The following is a 17,021-nucleotide window of genomic DNA, read 5'->3' as shown; positions in this document are numbered from 1 at the left end:
TTTTATGGGGTTTTCCTACCTGCATACTATGTTTGCTATGCTATTTGTTATTTATACTTTACTGGGAGAGTGTCAAACAGTGTGTATAAGCTGTATAACAATACTTGGGGCCAGAGTTCCAGAGAGGTGGGGGGGGGGTGTGCACGCGCACACACGCATGCACGGCAGAGATTGTGAATGCACGCAATTGCTGGTGCTTTTTAAAAGGTCATTGAAGTTTGTGTCAGCTGAATCAGACAAGAATTTGCTCTTTATGGAACATAACTAGTGATGCACTAGCTGAGATGTAGCATCAACCCTTTAAATATGCACAAATATCATTGTACTCGGCACAGGAAAGTCAATGTCCATCTCATATTTTACCTTGGGAAATAATGCCAAGGAATGTTGTTCGTAGGTGGGAATTAAAGAAGCTCTGAGAAGACAAAACTGCTCTCCGCCATTTAACTCATGCATGTTTGAAGAACTTGGAAAATAGGGGTTGTGAGGGTGTCTAGAATAGTAGACACTAACGGTACGTCTACATTACACGCTTCTTTCGGCAGCGTATGGGGTGCATACGTGCATAGTCCCTCCTGGCATGGGTATAAATGGCAGTGTAGCTGGTGAGGAACAGCTTAGGCAAGTAAAGACACTCCCGAAGGGTGTGGGTATGTATGAGCCTACACGGCTCTCTGCTTGGCCTTCGCATCTACACTGCTATTTTTTTGCAGTGTATTATCCCACTGCCTTCCTGCAACTGGAGCCTTCCCCCCCCACAGGAAAAGACTGCGGTAGTAGGGGGGCAGTAGAGAGAGTCTCAGGCAGCTCTTCATTGTTGGAGCCTTTCCCCGCAGGGAGAAAAGACTCTGGGAGGAAGATTTCCCTCCTGCCAGTCTTTCCTCACTTCAGTGAAAGGCTCCGGCGGCGTGGAGCTGCTGAAGCCTTTTCCCAGTGCTGGAGTCTCTCCCTGACATGTGGAGCTACAATTGCAGCATGGACACAGCTTGCTTTTCACTGCAGCATGTAGCTACACATACCCTACATGCCACCACCAGTGGAGTATTTTGGAGACGTAGCTTTAGTCTTACGAAATTTTGATTTCAGCCATTTGTTTTGTATTTACGAGGCTTCCTGCTTTAATAAATTATTTCTGGATCAGAATGTCTGTCTTGTAACTGACTTGGGTTTAAGGGAAGCCATCTTTTGGCATTAAATTCATTATACAAGGATGTTTCCTGCAAGTGTCAAGAAATATTGATGTGCTAATAATCCTGTGACAGGTAAAACTAACATTAACTTACATTTTAAAAGTACTGCTTGTGGGGCTTTTATTCTGGATTGACGAGCTTTCCTATCTTTGTAGTTAATTCAAACTATTACTACAACCCCCTTACGATGTATTGAGACTTCAAACTGAACTTTTTTCTCCATTTCAATATTTGCAAAGAGAGGGTGTGAGGAATTTTACAGAGGAATTTAAAATACAAAATGGTTTTTAGCCTGCAGGATGAATGACTCCGTTTTCTTGATTTGCAGGAAGAAAAAAAGTTTACAAAGACTGTGCAAGGAAAGGTCCAGAGCAGTTACCAGCACTCAATTCAGGAAATTGGGGAGCTGCTGAAAAAGAGACTTGATACCATAAAAAAACTAAAGATTTAAGAAGTGCACCCCAGGCATAAAGACTTCACAACAGAGTGACACCATAATCCCAGGCAGAAGCAACATCCAACATACCATCACTTTAATCCAGAACTTCCTCATAAATGCATGAAGGACTTTAATCATAAATATTTTTTTTAGATATTAAAGATATATTCAGCTGATTAAATTATTGTACATAAACCAGAAGCAGGGACCCTCCATCAGGGTTTGACCACTTTTTATACATGTTCATAAGTATATTGCAACAGGAAAAAATTCGTCTCCAGGGACAACTGGAGATAATCCTTAGAAGCAGCAATAGAAATCCAGTATAAAGCATATATCTCAAAGGAGTTGTATTTTCATCACCGTACAGTGTTTATAGGTTTTATATGGTCCTTGCCTTAGAAAAGCAGAAATTGTAGATGCCCACATTCAACCTTAGAGCATATTGTGTGGCCTCCTCCACTGAAGCAGGTTAGTTCTGGAGCTGTCTATTCTATTGACAAGCCATGTGGCCCTGCTGGAAAAAAAGACTTGACATCATGTGGGTCCAGCAAGGAGAGATGACTTTATATTGGGAGCACATCTTTTATGTAGGCGTGTACTGCCTTCCAGTGATGCTCATCATTAACTGCAGACGGTCAGAGTAAGTCATGCTTAGTACCGATGCAGTTTCCTCTAAGATTGAACCCCAACAATTGTTGGAGGAAGTGGGTGGTGTTAGTTTACATACAGATTGTTTCTAATGGAAAGGTGGTTCAAAAAATTACAAGCCTGATCAGTGTTTCAGCAAAAAGCTAGAGGCAATATACATAATATCTGCAGTGAAGTCTGACACCACTGACTCTGATCTTATGTCAGTTTCATGTAAAACAGTAAATCCTCATGATTTTAAAAGGAGGTTGAAACTTTAAGACTAAGTACTTAAATAATTTGTAATGGAATTGAGTCCTATCAACTTTCTATGGCTGTAAGTTGGCAGAAGTAATTTTTGCTTCCAGTGGTATGAGGCTGAGAATTACTCTTGTTTGTAACTGTTTCCTTTTGTAACTGATCTTTTATGATTATCCAAGTATAGACACATTAGTCATTCTGTTAGAGAAATGTAATTGCATCATCTGATACCATAAAATCTGCATTTCTGCTATTTTAATTTAAAGAGTAATACACACTATAAAACGAATAGGCACAAATATGAACATGTTGCACCTAGGATGTGAGGGACACTTGAGACTTTTACAGATTTCTTATCTTCTGATTAAAGAAAAGCAAGTATAATCTGAAATCTATATTTAAAGTTTTAAGAGCGCTGACAATCCTAGTGTTGTCATCTCTTCTGAATACATTTTGTTAGAAATGCTAGAACGTTGACGAGAGTATTTTTTTAAAAGCCCTGTGTAAAATTTCAAGTTGCTGCTCTTGCTGGATTTAGTTTTACTTTGCCCCTTCCTAAAAGAGAAAGAGGACTTCCTACAAGTTGTTTGAATTGTGATGGATGTGCTTATGATGTAGTTGCAGTGTCTGGTAAGTGCTTTGGGCCAGGAGAAAACAATACCAAAATGTATTAACTCTGTTTGATAGTGAAACACCTTTCCTGAGCAAACTATCTTATACGTTTGTATGAAAATACTTTTGGAAAGACAAGTGTGCTATTTACATTAAAACAAGACTCATGACTGAAGTTGATCATTTGAAGTGAAACAGTCCCATCACTAAGATTGCACAGTGACTACAGTGGCACTGAGGTGAAGTCTGCACTAGGCTTTTTGGCTAAAATATTCACACCTTGCCATCACCAGTAGGACTCGCTAGTGTCTACAGGGCTCCAGGCAAACACTGACACTTTTAAGTACCACGTTGCAGACAGCTCTGAATAAGACCAGACAGTGCAGTAGTCTATGCTGGAGCTCCCATCCATGATTGCTACTACCAGCGGAGCTGAACAGTAGAAAATCTTAGTGAAGTAAGTTGAGACTACAAGCCTTAAAGCCTTGTGTACGCTAGAAAGCAGAACTTACTAAACATGTTTTTCAGCATCAGTTCCCTTTGAACAAGATTGAAACCAGTGGGTTATACATCTGGCTGTGTTAATTTTAAACAGCTGGCTTGAGTTCTGAGAGTGGGTGGAACCAAGCATCAGTCACGCTTTCAGAAATGGCATTGAACATGCTTGTGTTCAGTCTGCACTAGCATTTAAACCTTTCTCAATACCAGTTCAGGAGGAATGTTCAGTTTTTCCCAGTGTACAGCTGTTTTCCCACTTCCACTTGCAGCCACCCAATTGACCCTAAGCCTAATGTCAAACTGTGATTCTTTTTTTACACAGTAGATGTTTCTATACTAATTCTGTTGCATGAAAATCAGATTCCAGCTCTTAAAACTCCAGGGTTTCTCTATAAAAGAGGCAGCTAGATGGGTATGCAGAAATGGCTAACTAATTACTGAGCCTTTGGGAATCTTTTCTCAATCCCTATAAATTGTGTACAGTTAAATATATATTTCTTACTAAAGTAAAGAGCATTTTCCCCCTCCAGCACATACACCTTCACTGGGATTTGATAGGAAATCCAGGGTATAACCCATTGCTGCTGTTATCCTTTTTGTGGTTAAATGAACCATGTGTTTAGAAAAGCTACCAAGACTACTGTTTACAGACTGAAAATTATTGCTTTTATACTACTGGGATCATGAGCCAAGATCCTTCTACAGATTTCCTCCTCAACTGATTTATTTGCTTTAAATCATTTGTCTGATGTGGATAAAGGTGAAGAGTTCTCCATCTACCTTTCTCTGCATAAAGAAAAATGTACAATGCCTACCTGTATTGCCCATTGTTTTTGTATCTTTTTAGCAGTTTTAACTGTTCAAAAATTGCATTTATATTTTGCAATCAATATGTTAAATCATGATTTATTTTAACCTTCATTAATATAAAAGGGTTTTTTGGTTATATCTGCAGCCTTATCTGAACTTTCTCTTCCTGATTATTTGTTGTAATTTATGACTGTGGAAGTTATGTATGCTTCAGCCTTCTATGGAATTAAGTGACACAACCACAAGCAATCTGCTTTAAACTGGATGGGTTTATAATTTATATAAAAGTCAGTTTCGTTATAAATTAATTTTGCTGCCTTTCATTTTCTGTCTGGATCTTTGAAAATAGTTGAAGTCCTTGTCTTCACCATTTTGCTTTATAATGTTAATCTCCCATCATACTCCAAGCCAGATCTCCCCTTTATTGCATGAAGGGGAGCAAAAGTTGCCTGAAAATAGAGCAGTGGGGAGGGAAAACAAGCTTAACTGGAGTCCTCTGAAACAAAGCACTTTGTGCAAAATAACGGAATGGCTTGCTGGCAGGAGTGGAGTTGGGAAGCAGATGTTCTATGGCATGTTCATATGGCAGAGTGCTGAAGAAACTTTCATCGTCAGTTTATGCATTACTTGCACCCCTCCCAAGTTTTTAAAGACAAATGAGGGAAGAAACAGAAACTTGCAGCATGTTTGGATGCAGCCAGTGGAATTATGATAGAGTAGCCCTGGCAGTCAGGGACAGTTTGAACAACAATATGTGGCATCTGGGCATCAATATCGCTTCCCCCATACGGCTGGCAGTGCGCTGTCCACTCCAACTCCCAAGACACTGATAGAAGCAATATGTCCTTGTTTCCTCAAGCCAGGTCTTGTGCTGCTTTCTTTCCTTCCTTACAGAGACGATCATCTGGCCCTTGCACACTCAGAACTTAATCTCGAGTTTACTCTCTCCATTTACCCTCTTAAATGTTATGTGAACACAGAGATGTTGAAAGTTGCCAGACTCTAGTTATTGTACCAGCAGCAGCATGACCAGTTTCCCCTAAACCCCATGGCTCCGGATGCAAGTCAACCCTGATGTGGACGGGAACAGGTATGGCTAATCAGTTACTATCCTGGTGAACCATTTGCTCTGCTAAAAGGACATATTTGAGGTGACAGTTACACTTGTTAAACTTTTCTCCTCTCATTCATGTTTATAAATGTACCACTTGAAACTGAAACCTGTTTAACAGAAACTTCTGCACATTCATGCCTTGCTGACCTGCTGCCACTTCTTGTTTTTAAGTGCTACAATATTTGTGGATAAGAACACAGAAATCGATGAGAATACATTAACAATACGCTTCCCTTTATCTTCCCCCCTCCTCCTTTTTGTGTGTGTGTAGTGACTCAAACTGCTCATCTGGATAGGTTTGGAGGAACATAGACTACATGAGAAACTGTAAAGCTGCACTACCAAAGGTTTAGAAAAGTTTAACTAGGAAGTAGCAAAGAAAGGTTCCCTTTATGTACACACATGGGGACCAGATGGCCTGATATTGGGACCCTCATGAATTAAGGGTTTTGTCTTAAATACACAGCTATACCCACCCACCCGTTTAAAAAAAAAATCCCAATTTTTCACACTTGCTACCTGGTCACTTTATGTACACAGAACAGATCAACCCTAATTATCCAAATAGCTCAAGGGTCATTTCTGAAATGTGGCTCAACTTAATAAATAAGGCTAGGTCTAGGGGACCTCTAGTGGCATTGCATTTTGTGTGCATGTCAGTTAAGTACTTTTCACCACCGTGTAAGCATCAGGTGCAGGGAAAGGTTCTCATATTTCTCAGTGTAGACCTCCCATCTTAACAAAAGTGGTCTTATAGTGTTCTCCCATTGGCCATTACACAGGCCCACTCTTCCATTCACAATTGTTTCACAGCATAGAAAAGCAATAAATTATTGAATGGTTTAGCTGTTTACAATACAATGTACCAGCTGGAAACTAGGAGAGGAGCCTGCACCAGGTAACCAGACTGCTCTCCACACGTCAGCAAGCACTTTCCCTATGCTGGTCTCTCTACCCTAATTTAGGAATGGCTGTTTTAAGGTTTTGTTTTTTTACACTAGGAAATTTTAGCAAAAAAAAACCTCCCCCCTGGTACTTATCCCCAGCTCAGCTGCACAGGGGCGAAGCCTTTGTCTAGCAAATTTCTGGCACAGTGGTGCCCTTTGTTTTTTTCACGTCAGCTAAGGCACCGGTTTAATTAACATAATAAAAATGCCCAAAGGGGCTGCAGCCTTGTCTATAGGGACAGGTTTCAGAGTAACAGCCGTGTTAGTCTGTATTTGCAAAAAGAAAAGGAGTACTTGTGGCACCTTAGAGACTAACCAATTTATTTGAACATGAGCTTTCGTGAGCTACAGCTCACTTCATCGGATGCATCATCGGATACTTCATCGGATGAAGTGAGCTGTAGCTCACGAAAGCTCATGCTCAAATAAATTGGTTAGTCTCTAAGGTGCCACAAATACTCCTTTTCTTCTTGTCTATAGGAGGGCTCTTCCTCCTGCAGCCCAACCAGTGGTAGGGTAAGTACTGAGGGTAGTTCATTGGGTATTTTTATTGTTTGTTTAGGTGTAGGGGGAGAGGGGGTGTCTTTTGCTAAAATTCCCTACCAGGGAGCCATCCCTGCCCTCACTTATAATTAAGCTATAACCACTGTTTGAGTTATAGCTGGGGGGGGAGGTGATGAGACACACACACTTTTATTTCAGTGCTTTCTAGTGTAGGGCGGAGGCTCCTGGCTCTGTAGTATGCCTTCTCCTGTAGTGCAATGGATCACATGTCTGTGTGCTCCTTTCATTACCTAAACAATAACTCAGACCTACTCTGGGTTGATGGGGGGCTGGTCGAAAGCGATTCACGAAGAGAGATTTCCAGGGACCACCCCGATCGTCCACAAATGTAATTAAAAGATTTTGCAGCTGGCTAAACCGAGGTTACCTCTGAAGAGGTCCTGCTCTGGGACTTAGCGCCGGGCGTGCCATTGCACGGCAAAGATTAGGTTTACGAATTAATTTTTAACAAGGGGGACGGGATGACTTCATGGACCTTGTTGTGCCATTGGCCAGCGCGAAAGAGCCAACGACCAATGGAGCAAAGCAGAGAGGGGAAGAACAACTAGTAACTGGGTTGTGCAGTGGAGGTGCTGGTTTTTCAGAAGAGCCTCTAACCAGGAGTTTGCCCTGGGGTCCGTGGGCAGCCCGAACCCGGCCCCTTTCTCGGTTGCTCCGCTGCCCGAGGGCCGGGAGGCCCAGAGGTCGCATTTGGCGCTCCAGCTCCTCCGAAGCGTCTCTTCTCCTTTGGGGGGAGCCAGTGACACCAGATCAGGTCACGTGAACCGCGCAAAGCAAGTCCTCTCCGTCTAGATCCTTCTCGCCATGGCTTTTGTGAGCAAGGCAGTCTCGGGCTCCTCCCTGCTGCTTTGCTGGCTTTCCTTCGCCTGGGAGAGCAGCAGCGCTTTGCATACCAAGGGCTCCCTGCCCTTGGATGGCATCACCTTCTATAAGGTAAGGGGCATGCTGCTGGTTGCAGGTGCCTGTGTGTCTGCTCCTTCTCCCTCTGCATGCATGGTGCGGCTGCACGAGCGCTGGGGCTCACACAGACGCGGGCTGTTGGATGGGGAAGGACCTTAAAGCCACGGGCCTTTTCAGGAACTGCAGATCGCTGTATTGAAAATACATTTCGGCACCAGCGCAGGTCTCGGGCGGCTGCAACGGCAACGTGTCCTGGACGCTGGGCTTTGCAAGAGGCTGTTTTGGAAGGGTTGGTGGGTGGGTAAGAGAGACCGTGTGCGTTCCCCCTTTTTGTCAGCTCCGACGTGGGGCAACCTCAGGCACTCTGCGGGTAAAATAGCACGACCGGCGCGCTCAGCCCTGCAGGACTGTGACCGGAAGCCTGGGGCTCGGCTCACGGCAGGAACAGATACAACGCCTGCCCCTTGCAGCGGCGCAAGGGCCATTTTCAGAAGCTGCAGGCGGGCAGCCGCTGATGCATGGCTCAAGAGTTTGCCCCTGGACCAAGGTAGCCAATGGGGAAAGGACAGAAGAGAGGCGGCCTCAGCAGCTGGCCAATCACAGGCGTCCAAGTGTCTCAATTGCACCGCGAAAGTGGTTGAACGTTTTTGCCAAGGCTGCGGTGCATCGCTCCGGGCAGGCCAGGCGGTGTCCTGAGCACCTCGGAGCTTTCCTGCTGCAGCATTCGCTGTCTTTGTCTGCAGCAGCTGTGCGATTGCCGCATCCGTCAGGTGTCCTTCCGTCCACAGCACGTGCCCTCCCCCTAATGCAGCGCGGGGCACCGCCGCCTAGCCTACGCCAAGCTCTTGTGAACGGACGGAGCATTCCGTGTCCAGCCCCAGCCGGGCTCTGAGCATTGCATGCGCTTGGGCGACATTCCCAAAGAAAGAAAATCCAGAAACACCCTCTTCTATCTCCGTATATAAGAGCCATAGTAGGTGTATTTGCTCACCTCTGTGAGCCTCTCACTCTTATCTGATGCTTCTTAGCAGCCTCTGGATGGGCTACGTAGTCTGTCACACAGCAGTGAACTCTGCCCCTGAGTTCACTGGTCGGATCCGTACAGATTTTTATTTTTCCAAGTAAGAAAAGGCAAGTAGCTTAAGCACTAAATTTAAGTTGTGGGAAAGGATTTTTCCAGAGCTAAGTAGAAATGGAAATACCTTCCTGATTTTGTTTCCATTTCATTAACAGGGTGTACTTTTGTTATTTAAAGGTTTAGGTTTCTAGCACTGCAAGACCATGTTTAATCACAAGAGCCAGGTTTTAGAAATAGGAAGGGAAATTGATCAGAAATAGAAATCTCTGTATTGTGAGAAGTGGGACTGAAGTACACCAGCTAAATTGAGCCAGCTGTCATAGGACAGGCTTCCAGTCCACACTGGAGAAGGGGTACTAGGCACCTACTGTCAGACCATGCAGTAATAACACTGAATCAATATCAGCTTATTTAACTTGCTTCTCAACGTATGTAAGGAAGCATCCACCCTAAGCAAGTAGCTGTGATAGGGGCACTGACTGCAAAAGGCTGCAGGTTTTCTTTTCTTATGACAGTTCATCTCATCCACTTGAAATGAATCTCCACTTTGATAGACCAGTTTTGGTGTATTTGCATTCTGGGACCCCTTAAGCACTTGTTCCATAGCATCTTTTGCTAGGAGCAAGGACTTTGGGGTAATTTCCAAATATGAAGCACTACACTGTGGGATGAAGCTAAAGAGACTGGCTGACAGGGTGGAGCTACAGTATTTGCAAATTTCAGCCATGCTGAGGAGGGGAAGGAGTGTAACTGGCAACTACACTGGTCAGCAGGATCAGAATTAAAGACTTTGTTCCAGGTGTTGCATACATTACTTCGAATGCTTATAAAATGCCTGGGATGGCCTTTGTGGTGTGGTGGTGGGGGAGCAGTGAGTGCAACAAATTCTTGCTAGGAATGTTCTGAGATTGCAGGATCTTCCCACTTAGCATAGAAAAGGCCAAGACATGTGTCAGGTGTAGACACAAACCAGGTTTTGACTGAAAGCAAACAAGTCCATTTCCAAGCTGACCTCAAAGAGCCAGTGTGTTTGGTGCCAACCTGACAAGGCCAGTTTCACTGTCCAAGCAGAGTGAAATTAAAAACCAATAGCACAAATGACGGCAAGTTAATAAGATGTTTTTCAAAAACTTTCACTTTAGCAATCCAAGGTGCTTCTATAATCCTACTTCCATTACTCACTTGAGATATCCCAGTGAAATCAGTGGGGGCTGATTCTACTCTTTAAGTCAGTGGAGCTCCCTACCAGTAAGGTGAGCAGAATTTGGCCCATTATGTCAATCAATTTGACACCACATAAGCAAAATGAAAGTAAAATCTTTCAGGGTATAAGCCATTTTAACAAAATACTGAAGTATACAATTTAGAATTCCTTCTAACAGCTGGTACAGGAACACACATGCACAGCCCATCTACTTCTTCCTCTCACCTTGACAGCCACATTTATTAAATTAAGAGGTGCTTGATTATTAAACTAATTTCCCCCAATGTGCCTCATAGTCAAATAATTATTTCACAGGAAAAGTGAAAACTGGCCAGGACATCCTTATATAATTGTATACTGCATGTTTATGAAATATTCAATAATTCCTCCATTAAATCTTTTTGTTTTTCTTGTGCTAGGTGATTCCAAAGAATAAGTTTGTCCTGGTGAAATTTGACACCCAATATCCTTATGGTGAGAAGCAAGATGAATTCAAAAAGCTGGCAGAAAGCTCAGCTTCCAGTGAAGATCTGCTCATAGCTGAAGTGGGAATATCAGGTGAGCTGTAAACAGACTAATACAATATCATTTGTGGAGGGAAAAACAAAACGTTGGCACAGCTTGACCTCTTAAGCACTGTGAAATGTCACCCAGCTCTCTGCTTTAGCTGGGTTTTGGGTGTAGTTGGCACGCTGAGAGATCATAGAGGAATTAGGATGGCCCAAAATGGGGGGGATGGGGACCTAAGAATAAATGATTGAAAAGTTCATTTTTAGTTACTGATATATTGAATGCCACCTTAGCCTTGTTGGTAGTGGAGCTGACTGCCCTCACAGCCTCATGTGAGGTGGGAGTAGGAGTGCTGGATATCTCCAACCCCCTTGGGCCAGTTAGTGAAGTCTCTCAGCACAGTTATGGAATTAAAGTTGATTTGCAGTTCCTCTTGACCAGAGGGAAATCTGGCCTTTTCTTAGCCTCTTGGCCCACTTCTATGGAATATGTCTTGTGAGAACTCTTTCAGCCATAACTGTGGTCACAGGCAATAAGAGGTACATTGTTAATTCACTCTAGGGAGCATTGCCATTCATTGCTGACATTATGATAGAGGTGTCGGCATCACAACTGGCACTAATTGACATTGCTATGGTAGTCTCAAGAGAAGAGCCAAGGCTTGTATAAGTAATGAAGACCTAAATTCCCATCACCCCTGCTGCTGCCTGTTCTGTAAACACAGGATTTAAACCTCTTCAGACTGCCCAGGTGGCATACATCACTAGGCATTGAAGTTTACCTAAACACAAACCCTTTATACTTTAGTAGAATATCTGAAATCCCTATATTCATATTCTAGCTTCAGGAATTCACATGGGATTTATGTTTGTTCAGATGTCATCTTACAAATTTGCTTGGCATATAGCATATTCTCAATAAGAACTGTGTCTGCAGGGACATCAGCTAGAAATTATAATGAGTATTATCAGTCTGTATGCTTCAGGCTACAAACTAATCTGATGGGGATCAGGAAGGAATCATTCCATCCCACCCCAAATCCAAGAGACAAAATCAGTTATAGAGTAAAGCAAGGTTAAATACATACATTGTGGGGGATTTGCATCTTCCTCTGAAGCAGTCGATAATGGTTACTCTTGCAAGCAGACTTGCTGGACTTTTGGGTTGTTCCATCCTATGGCAATTCCTAGTAGAGGGAGGATGCTTACAGAGTTGTAATTACGAACATAAACATTAATTGCTTTGGAGAGGAAAGGATCCTACTTACTGATTTTGCTCTGAGTAATGTACTGATCCTTTTCATGTTTCGTTTCTGTTCCCAGATTATGGTGATAAACTGAACACAGAGTTGGGTGAGAAATACAAGCTGGATAAGGACAGCTATCCTATTTTTTACTTGTTCCAGGATGGGGACTTTGACAATCCCTTACTTTATAGTGGCCAAATAAAAGCTAGTGCTATTCAGCGTTGGCTGAAGAGTAAAGGCATCTATCTAGGAATGCCAGGCTGCCTACAAGAATATGACATCCTGGCAAGCAAATTTGTGAGTACCACTAAAGAGTTAGAGCGTCAAGCTCTTCTCAAACAGGGGCAGGAGAGTTTAGCAAAAGCCAAGGAAACAGAGAAGAAACGGGCTGAGCAGTACTTGAAAATCATGAGTAAAATCCTGGAGCAAGGAGAGGAGTTTGCTGCTAATGAAGTTGTCCGGATCACAAAACTGCTTGAGAAGAACAAAATGAGTGACGGGAAGAAGGAGGAGCTCCAGAAAAGCCTAAACATCCTTGCCTCTTTTCAAAAGAAGAATAGTGAAAAAGAAGAGCTTTAACAGGCTGGAGAACTTTGTACAAGCTGTGATATTCTGGCACAAGGTCCCATCCAGTTCTCCTTATGCAAGCAAACTTTCCTTTGACCTCCAGGGAGCAGCAGAATTCCTTCTAGTGTGCTTGGTGCTTTAGAAAACTCAGAGAAAGGCATGTTGCCTTTGAAAAATGACAGTATTCTGTAGTAGGGATTCAAACAATCCCCTCTTAAAGTGAAACTGATGTGTATTAGTTGATAAATACTATTACACACAAAAATACATTAAAAACAAACTTCAGGTTGCAAAGTCAAGCACTCAAAAATTTAGGAAATAATATAATTAAGGTTGCCTCTGCAGAACTGTCCCTCCACTGCACTGAATGGGGATAGGAGTCCTGTGGAAAAAATGTGATCATGTAATTAAAGACTATCATAATGCACATGCACAATGGGGCTGAATTGAGGTTGTACAGGCAACCTTAATGTTGATGTTTCCTAACTTTTGAGTATTTGGCTTTGCAATCATAATCTTGTAATGTAGTTTTTGTGTGTTTAATTTCCTAGATTTTTTAAAAAAGAAAATTGAACCAGCAGAAATCCTACCATGTAGTGTATATTGTCATACACATGGTTCAGCAGCAGCATTGAAACCATTAAATCCACCACACAGACATAGTAAGTGATAGCAATTAGCAGGTTGTCATCCTCTACGGAGTCTACATGACCAGTACTAGAAGTGGAAGATACACCTTGCCAGTGAGTTTCATAGATATTTGTTGATAGCAAAGAATGCTGAGTGAGATTCAGGAATCTTGGGCTCTATCCTAGGCTCTGGAGGGAAGTAGGGTCTAGTGGGCACAGAACTTTTCTCCCCCAAGTTTACCCCTTTCTACCCCACCCCCAGCTCCTTGTTCCAGTCTCTGCTCTTCAGGCATCTCATCCCAATCTCAGTCCTTCCCCAGAAAATCCTAGTTTTCTCTTGCACCCTAGCTCTTTCTCAGATCTTTTTCTTCTCTCCCATTTCCCCCCACCCCCTGAACACTGGTTCCTAGACCCAGTTTCCATGAGCTCCTTGTCTCAGTATCCCTCTAATCCCCTGGCCCCCCCGCCCCGCCAGCCCATTGGCTTCTACTCACCAGCTCTCAATCCCAGCCTACCCTCCTCCAACCCTCAATCCCATCCTGGTAGCAGACTCTTGGGGCATTTCAGATAAATGGTCTCAGAAACTTAACATGGGCCAAACAACATTGTTTTGCAAGCCTTGTTCTGAAAAATTACAAACTGTTTTGGCTGAAATTTTCCACAACTCAGCCTGGAGGAGATGCCCATTGTGGAAAAGTTCAGCCCAAATGGTGAGCATTTGGCAAAATTCTAAGTGCATACAAGGTCTTATAAGGGAAACAGTTGGGCATCCAGAACAACAGGCAGTGCTACTAGTCCTCCCATAATTTTTTTTTAAATAATACCTTTTCCAGAGATCATTTTGTTCTCTGTGAACAAGCAGATTCTGCTGCCCTAGCAAGTGTTACTGCATGTGCTGTTCCCACGTGAAACTCAGGTAGCTGCCCTAAGACTCTCTGTGCATTTGCACTCAGGGCTTAACACAGGGTCTGCAGAGGACCAGGCTCGGCCTGGACATTGCTCTACGCTACGTAGTACGTACCAGGCTATCTGAGTGCAGGGGTGGGTGCAAAGAGTGAGTACTGCTGTAAATAAAGACGGTGCATTACTACTGCTACGTGAAACCTGTCTGCGTCCGCTCGCGCCAGCGGCCTCCTCCCTGTCCCAGGGCTGCAGCCCTAGGACCGCCGCGCGCGCGGGAGTCTGGCGCAGGCGCGCGGCCCGGCAAACGCCTGGGGGTCGCGAGCCCGGGGAGGGGAGGGGAGGGGAGGGGGCGTAACCCCATCCCGGGCTCCGCCCAGCGCATCGCCTCAGCGTCTCGTCCAAACAGCGGCCCTGGCCCCGCCGCCTGCCTGCCTCCCTCCCTCGGGGCGGGAGCCCCCACGGCTGATCTCGGGGGCCTGACCGGGAACCGCTGCCCGAGGGTCCCGCTCTCACCCCATCGTCCGGCCCCGGGAGCCCCCTACCTAGTGCTGCCCGCTGCAGGGCGGCCGGGGCGACTCGCCCGGCCCCGCGGGAGCCGAGCCGCCCCGCCGGCCACCTCCTCGGACCGCCCAGGCTGAGGCGCCCGCGCCAACGGCTCCGCGCGCGCGCTCTTCTCCACTCCGCCCACCCTGTGGCTGCCGCGTGCACGAGCGTCTGCGAGACCCTCCCAGCGCGTGACGCCAGCGAGGGCGGGACTAACGAGGAGGTAACGGAAAGGGGTTGGGAGGGGCTCGCCTGGGGGAGCAGTGGCGCGTAGGGAAGCTAAGCAGGGGCTTTTGGGTGTAGCTGTGTAATGGGTGACCGACGCTCAAGGCGGCTGGCCATGAGGCTGGTGTTGTGCAGAATTCTTAAAGGAACCCACTCAAGCCTGCAGAGAGGGACCTGGTTGTGTTGTTTCTCCAGCTTAGAGTACGCCGGCCAGGGGGATTGTCACTAGCCACAAAGTTTTTGATGAAAATACCAATTTGTTAAGTGCTTTTGGTTTCAGCGGGGAGGGCCCTGTGGCCCAGAGCCTCCAAGGACTTCAGTGGAAGTTAGGAGCCTAAGTACCTGTGTGGGTCTGGGCCTATGCCCCTGGTAGACCATTGTCACGGTCACTACACAAAGAAGGCACAAGGGGGAGAGCCATACGAAGAGTGTATATTGTAAAAGGAGCCTACACCGCTAGGGCCCAATTTGTTTTACAATAACAGTTAAAAACAGGCCCAGGACAGTCAAAGGAAATGCATGGAACTGAATGAAACACATGGAATAGAGAGGCATGCGAGTGAGGATTAAGGCCCTGGGAATCCTAGAATTTAAGGCCAGAAGGGATCACTAGATCAAATAGTTTGACCTCCTGTATTTCACAGGCCACACACTAAACCCAACAACCAAAATCAGACCAAAGTATTACATCCCACTGGAGACTAGACCATTGTCTGCCACAGGCAGTGAACAGGAGGGATCAAGGTGCACCAGTGGTTGAGGCTCCCGCAATGGCAAGGAAATGATTACGTAAGATATACCTGGCAAGTGACCTGTACTCACACACTGCAGAGAAAGGCAACCCCCACCCTGAATCACTGCCAGTCTGAACTGAGGGAAATTGCTCTCCAGCCCCATGTATGGCAGTCAGTTAGATCCTGAGCATGTGAGCAAGAACCAGCCACCCAAGCACCATGCCTCACCTGTACCTGTGTTCAGTGATCCTAAATAGTACCCCCAAAACCTGTAGTGTCTGATACCTTTATCTCTTTGGATGATCCCTCAGCATATAGCAGAATCTTATGGCCACCTGTCCAATTTGCATTCTTTTCATGTTATTTTGATTCCGTGATATCATCCCTGAAAACTCTACTTATGTAACGAACAATAATGGAGACAAAGGACACTCCTGTCTAGCAACTCCCTATAATACAAAGGGCCAGGAAAAATGAGTCACTTGAACTTTCGCCAAAGGAATAAAGTAAAAGGTTTTATTAAATTGTCCCAGAGCTCAAACTGAGTGAGTACAAATGACAGATAGCCCCGTTTTCCTCTAGTGGCTTTTCTGCCTCTAATGATAGGGTAGACACTGGTTCATTCATTTCCTCTGAGTCCCACAAGACATGTATTCATCTCCGTAAGCCAACTGTAGCTGGTTTCCAGCATAAACCCGAAGTGACCATCAGCTGTATAGTGAACACTCTGTTAGTGCATTAAGCCTAGACATCATCCTTTCTATTGCCTTTTATAAAGGATATTGGCCAGGAGTACTGCCCCAATAGTTTGTGCATTATTTAGTCTTTATCTGCAATTTAAATACAGTGGATTATTGCATTGGTGAATTGAGTCTCTCAAGAGGAGCATATCTCTCTGCCTGTCTTTATGCACCCATCACCATGGTATCACAGCCAATGATTGGGTGTATGAGTGTCAGTGTGTATCTATGTGTTTAAATATGTGTTTGTCAGTAGTATTTGCAAATTCCCAAGACTTCTAGTAAATGTCCCCTCCATAACCATCCTTACCTTACTGGAGATTCCTCATTTTTCTCTAAAAAAGGATTTGAAATTTTAAAACTGTTTGTTTTGGATTTCAACATCCTCTTGTAGTGTTTGCAGCCCAAACACTGCAATACTCTGTTAGGTCATGAAAGCCACTGACTAAAACTGACTACTGAGTGAAATGCAAAAACTGATCAAACAGCATAAACAGTGAAAAGTAAATGGTAATTTTTTAAATGTTACTTCAGCATTAGTAACCTTCAACATGATTGGGAACACAGATCATGATTTGTTTAAAAGTTTTGCAGTGACTCACTTGTGGAAAATTAATCATAACTTTCCACATGTGCAATAAAGCATTATCATTCTTGAGTTCTGACTTATATAAACA

The 17,021-nt window shown here is 44.4% G+C and overlaps 3 protein-coding genes and 1 long non-coding RNA gene across 12 annotated transcripts in view; 3 read left to right on the top strand and 1 right to left on the bottom strand.

Moving 5' to 3' along the window:
- Positions 1-4,748, top strand: part of NAA25 (N-alpha-acetyltransferase 25, NatB auxiliary subunit) — a 48,104-nt gene extending 43,356 nt beyond the window's left edge. For all 5 annotated transcript variants that reach the window (XM_078848996.1, XM_078848994.1, XM_078848993.1 and 2 more), the window contains one exon: positions 1,519-4,748. In XM_078848996.1, coding sequence (XP_078705122.1) covers positions 1,519-1,641 — 123 coding nt within the window. In that variant the 3' untranslated portion in view covers positions 1,642-4,748. The remainder of the gene's footprint in view (positions 1-1,518) is intronic.
- LOC140898567 (uncharacterized) overlaps positions 1-14,796 on the bottom strand; it is a 43,020-nt gene extending 28,224 nt beyond the window's left edge. For 2 of the 3 annotated variants that reach the window (XR_013634739.1, XR_013634741.1), the window contains exons 1-2: positions 14,645-14,796; positions 11,845-11,943 (exon numbers count right to left, since the gene is read on the bottom strand). This is a non-coding gene — a long non-coding RNA (uncharacterized LOC140898567). Of the gene's footprint in view, positions 1-11,844; positions 11,944-12,024; positions 12,094-14,644 lie in introns of all 3 variants that reach the window. The other variant, XR_013634740.1, reaches the window with a different exon arrangement.
- ERP29 (endoplasmic reticulum protein 29) lies at positions 7,605-14,295 on the top strand. Its single transcript, XM_073312537.2, has 3 exons — positions 7,605-7,998; positions 10,667-10,805; positions 12,080-14,295. The coding sequence occupies exons 1-3, from the start codon at positions 7,870-7,872 to the stop codon at positions 12,580-12,582; spliced, it is 771 nt and encodes a 256-aa protein (XP_073168638.1). The 5' UTR covers positions 7,605-7,869; the 3' UTR covers positions 12,583-14,295.
- Positions 14,790-17,021, top strand: part of TMEM116 (transmembrane protein 116) — a 59,000-nt gene continuing 56,768 nt past the window's right edge. The window contains exon 1 of one of the 3 annotated variants that reach the window (XM_073312534.2): positions 14,790-14,868. The gene's annotated coding sequence lies outside the window, so the exon portion shown is untranslated. The remainder of the gene's footprint in view (positions 14,869-17,021) is intronic. The other 2 variants (XM_073312533.2, XM_073312531.2) reach the window with 2 other exon arrangements.

Source organism: Lepidochelys kempii, chromosome 15, assembly GCF_965140285.1.
Source record: "Lepidochelys kempii isolate rLepKem1 chromosome 15, rLepKem1.hap1, whole genome shotgun sequence".
In the NCBI taxonomy this organism is placed as follows: Eukaryota; Metazoa; Chordata; order Testudines; family Cheloniidae; genus Lepidochelys; species Lepidochelys kempii.
Note: the sequence above shows the minus strand (reverse complement) of the source record. Positions and strands in the feature narration are given on the sequence as shown.

Excerpts from the sequence above, each read along its gene's own strand:
- ERP29 (XM_073312537.2), top strand. The coding sequence starts at position 7,870 with ATGGCTTTTGTGAGCAAGGCAGTCTCGGGCTCCTCCCTGCTGCTTTGC. Across the intron at positions 7,999-10,666 it reads ATGGCATCACCTTCTATAAG|GTGATTCCAAAGAATAAGTT; the intron begins GTAAGGGGCATG and ends TTCTTGTGCTAG. Across the intron at positions 10,806-12,079 it reads AGCTGAAGTGGGAATATCAG|ATTATGGTGATAAACTGAAC; the intron begins GTGAGCTGTAAA and ends TTCTGTTCCCAG.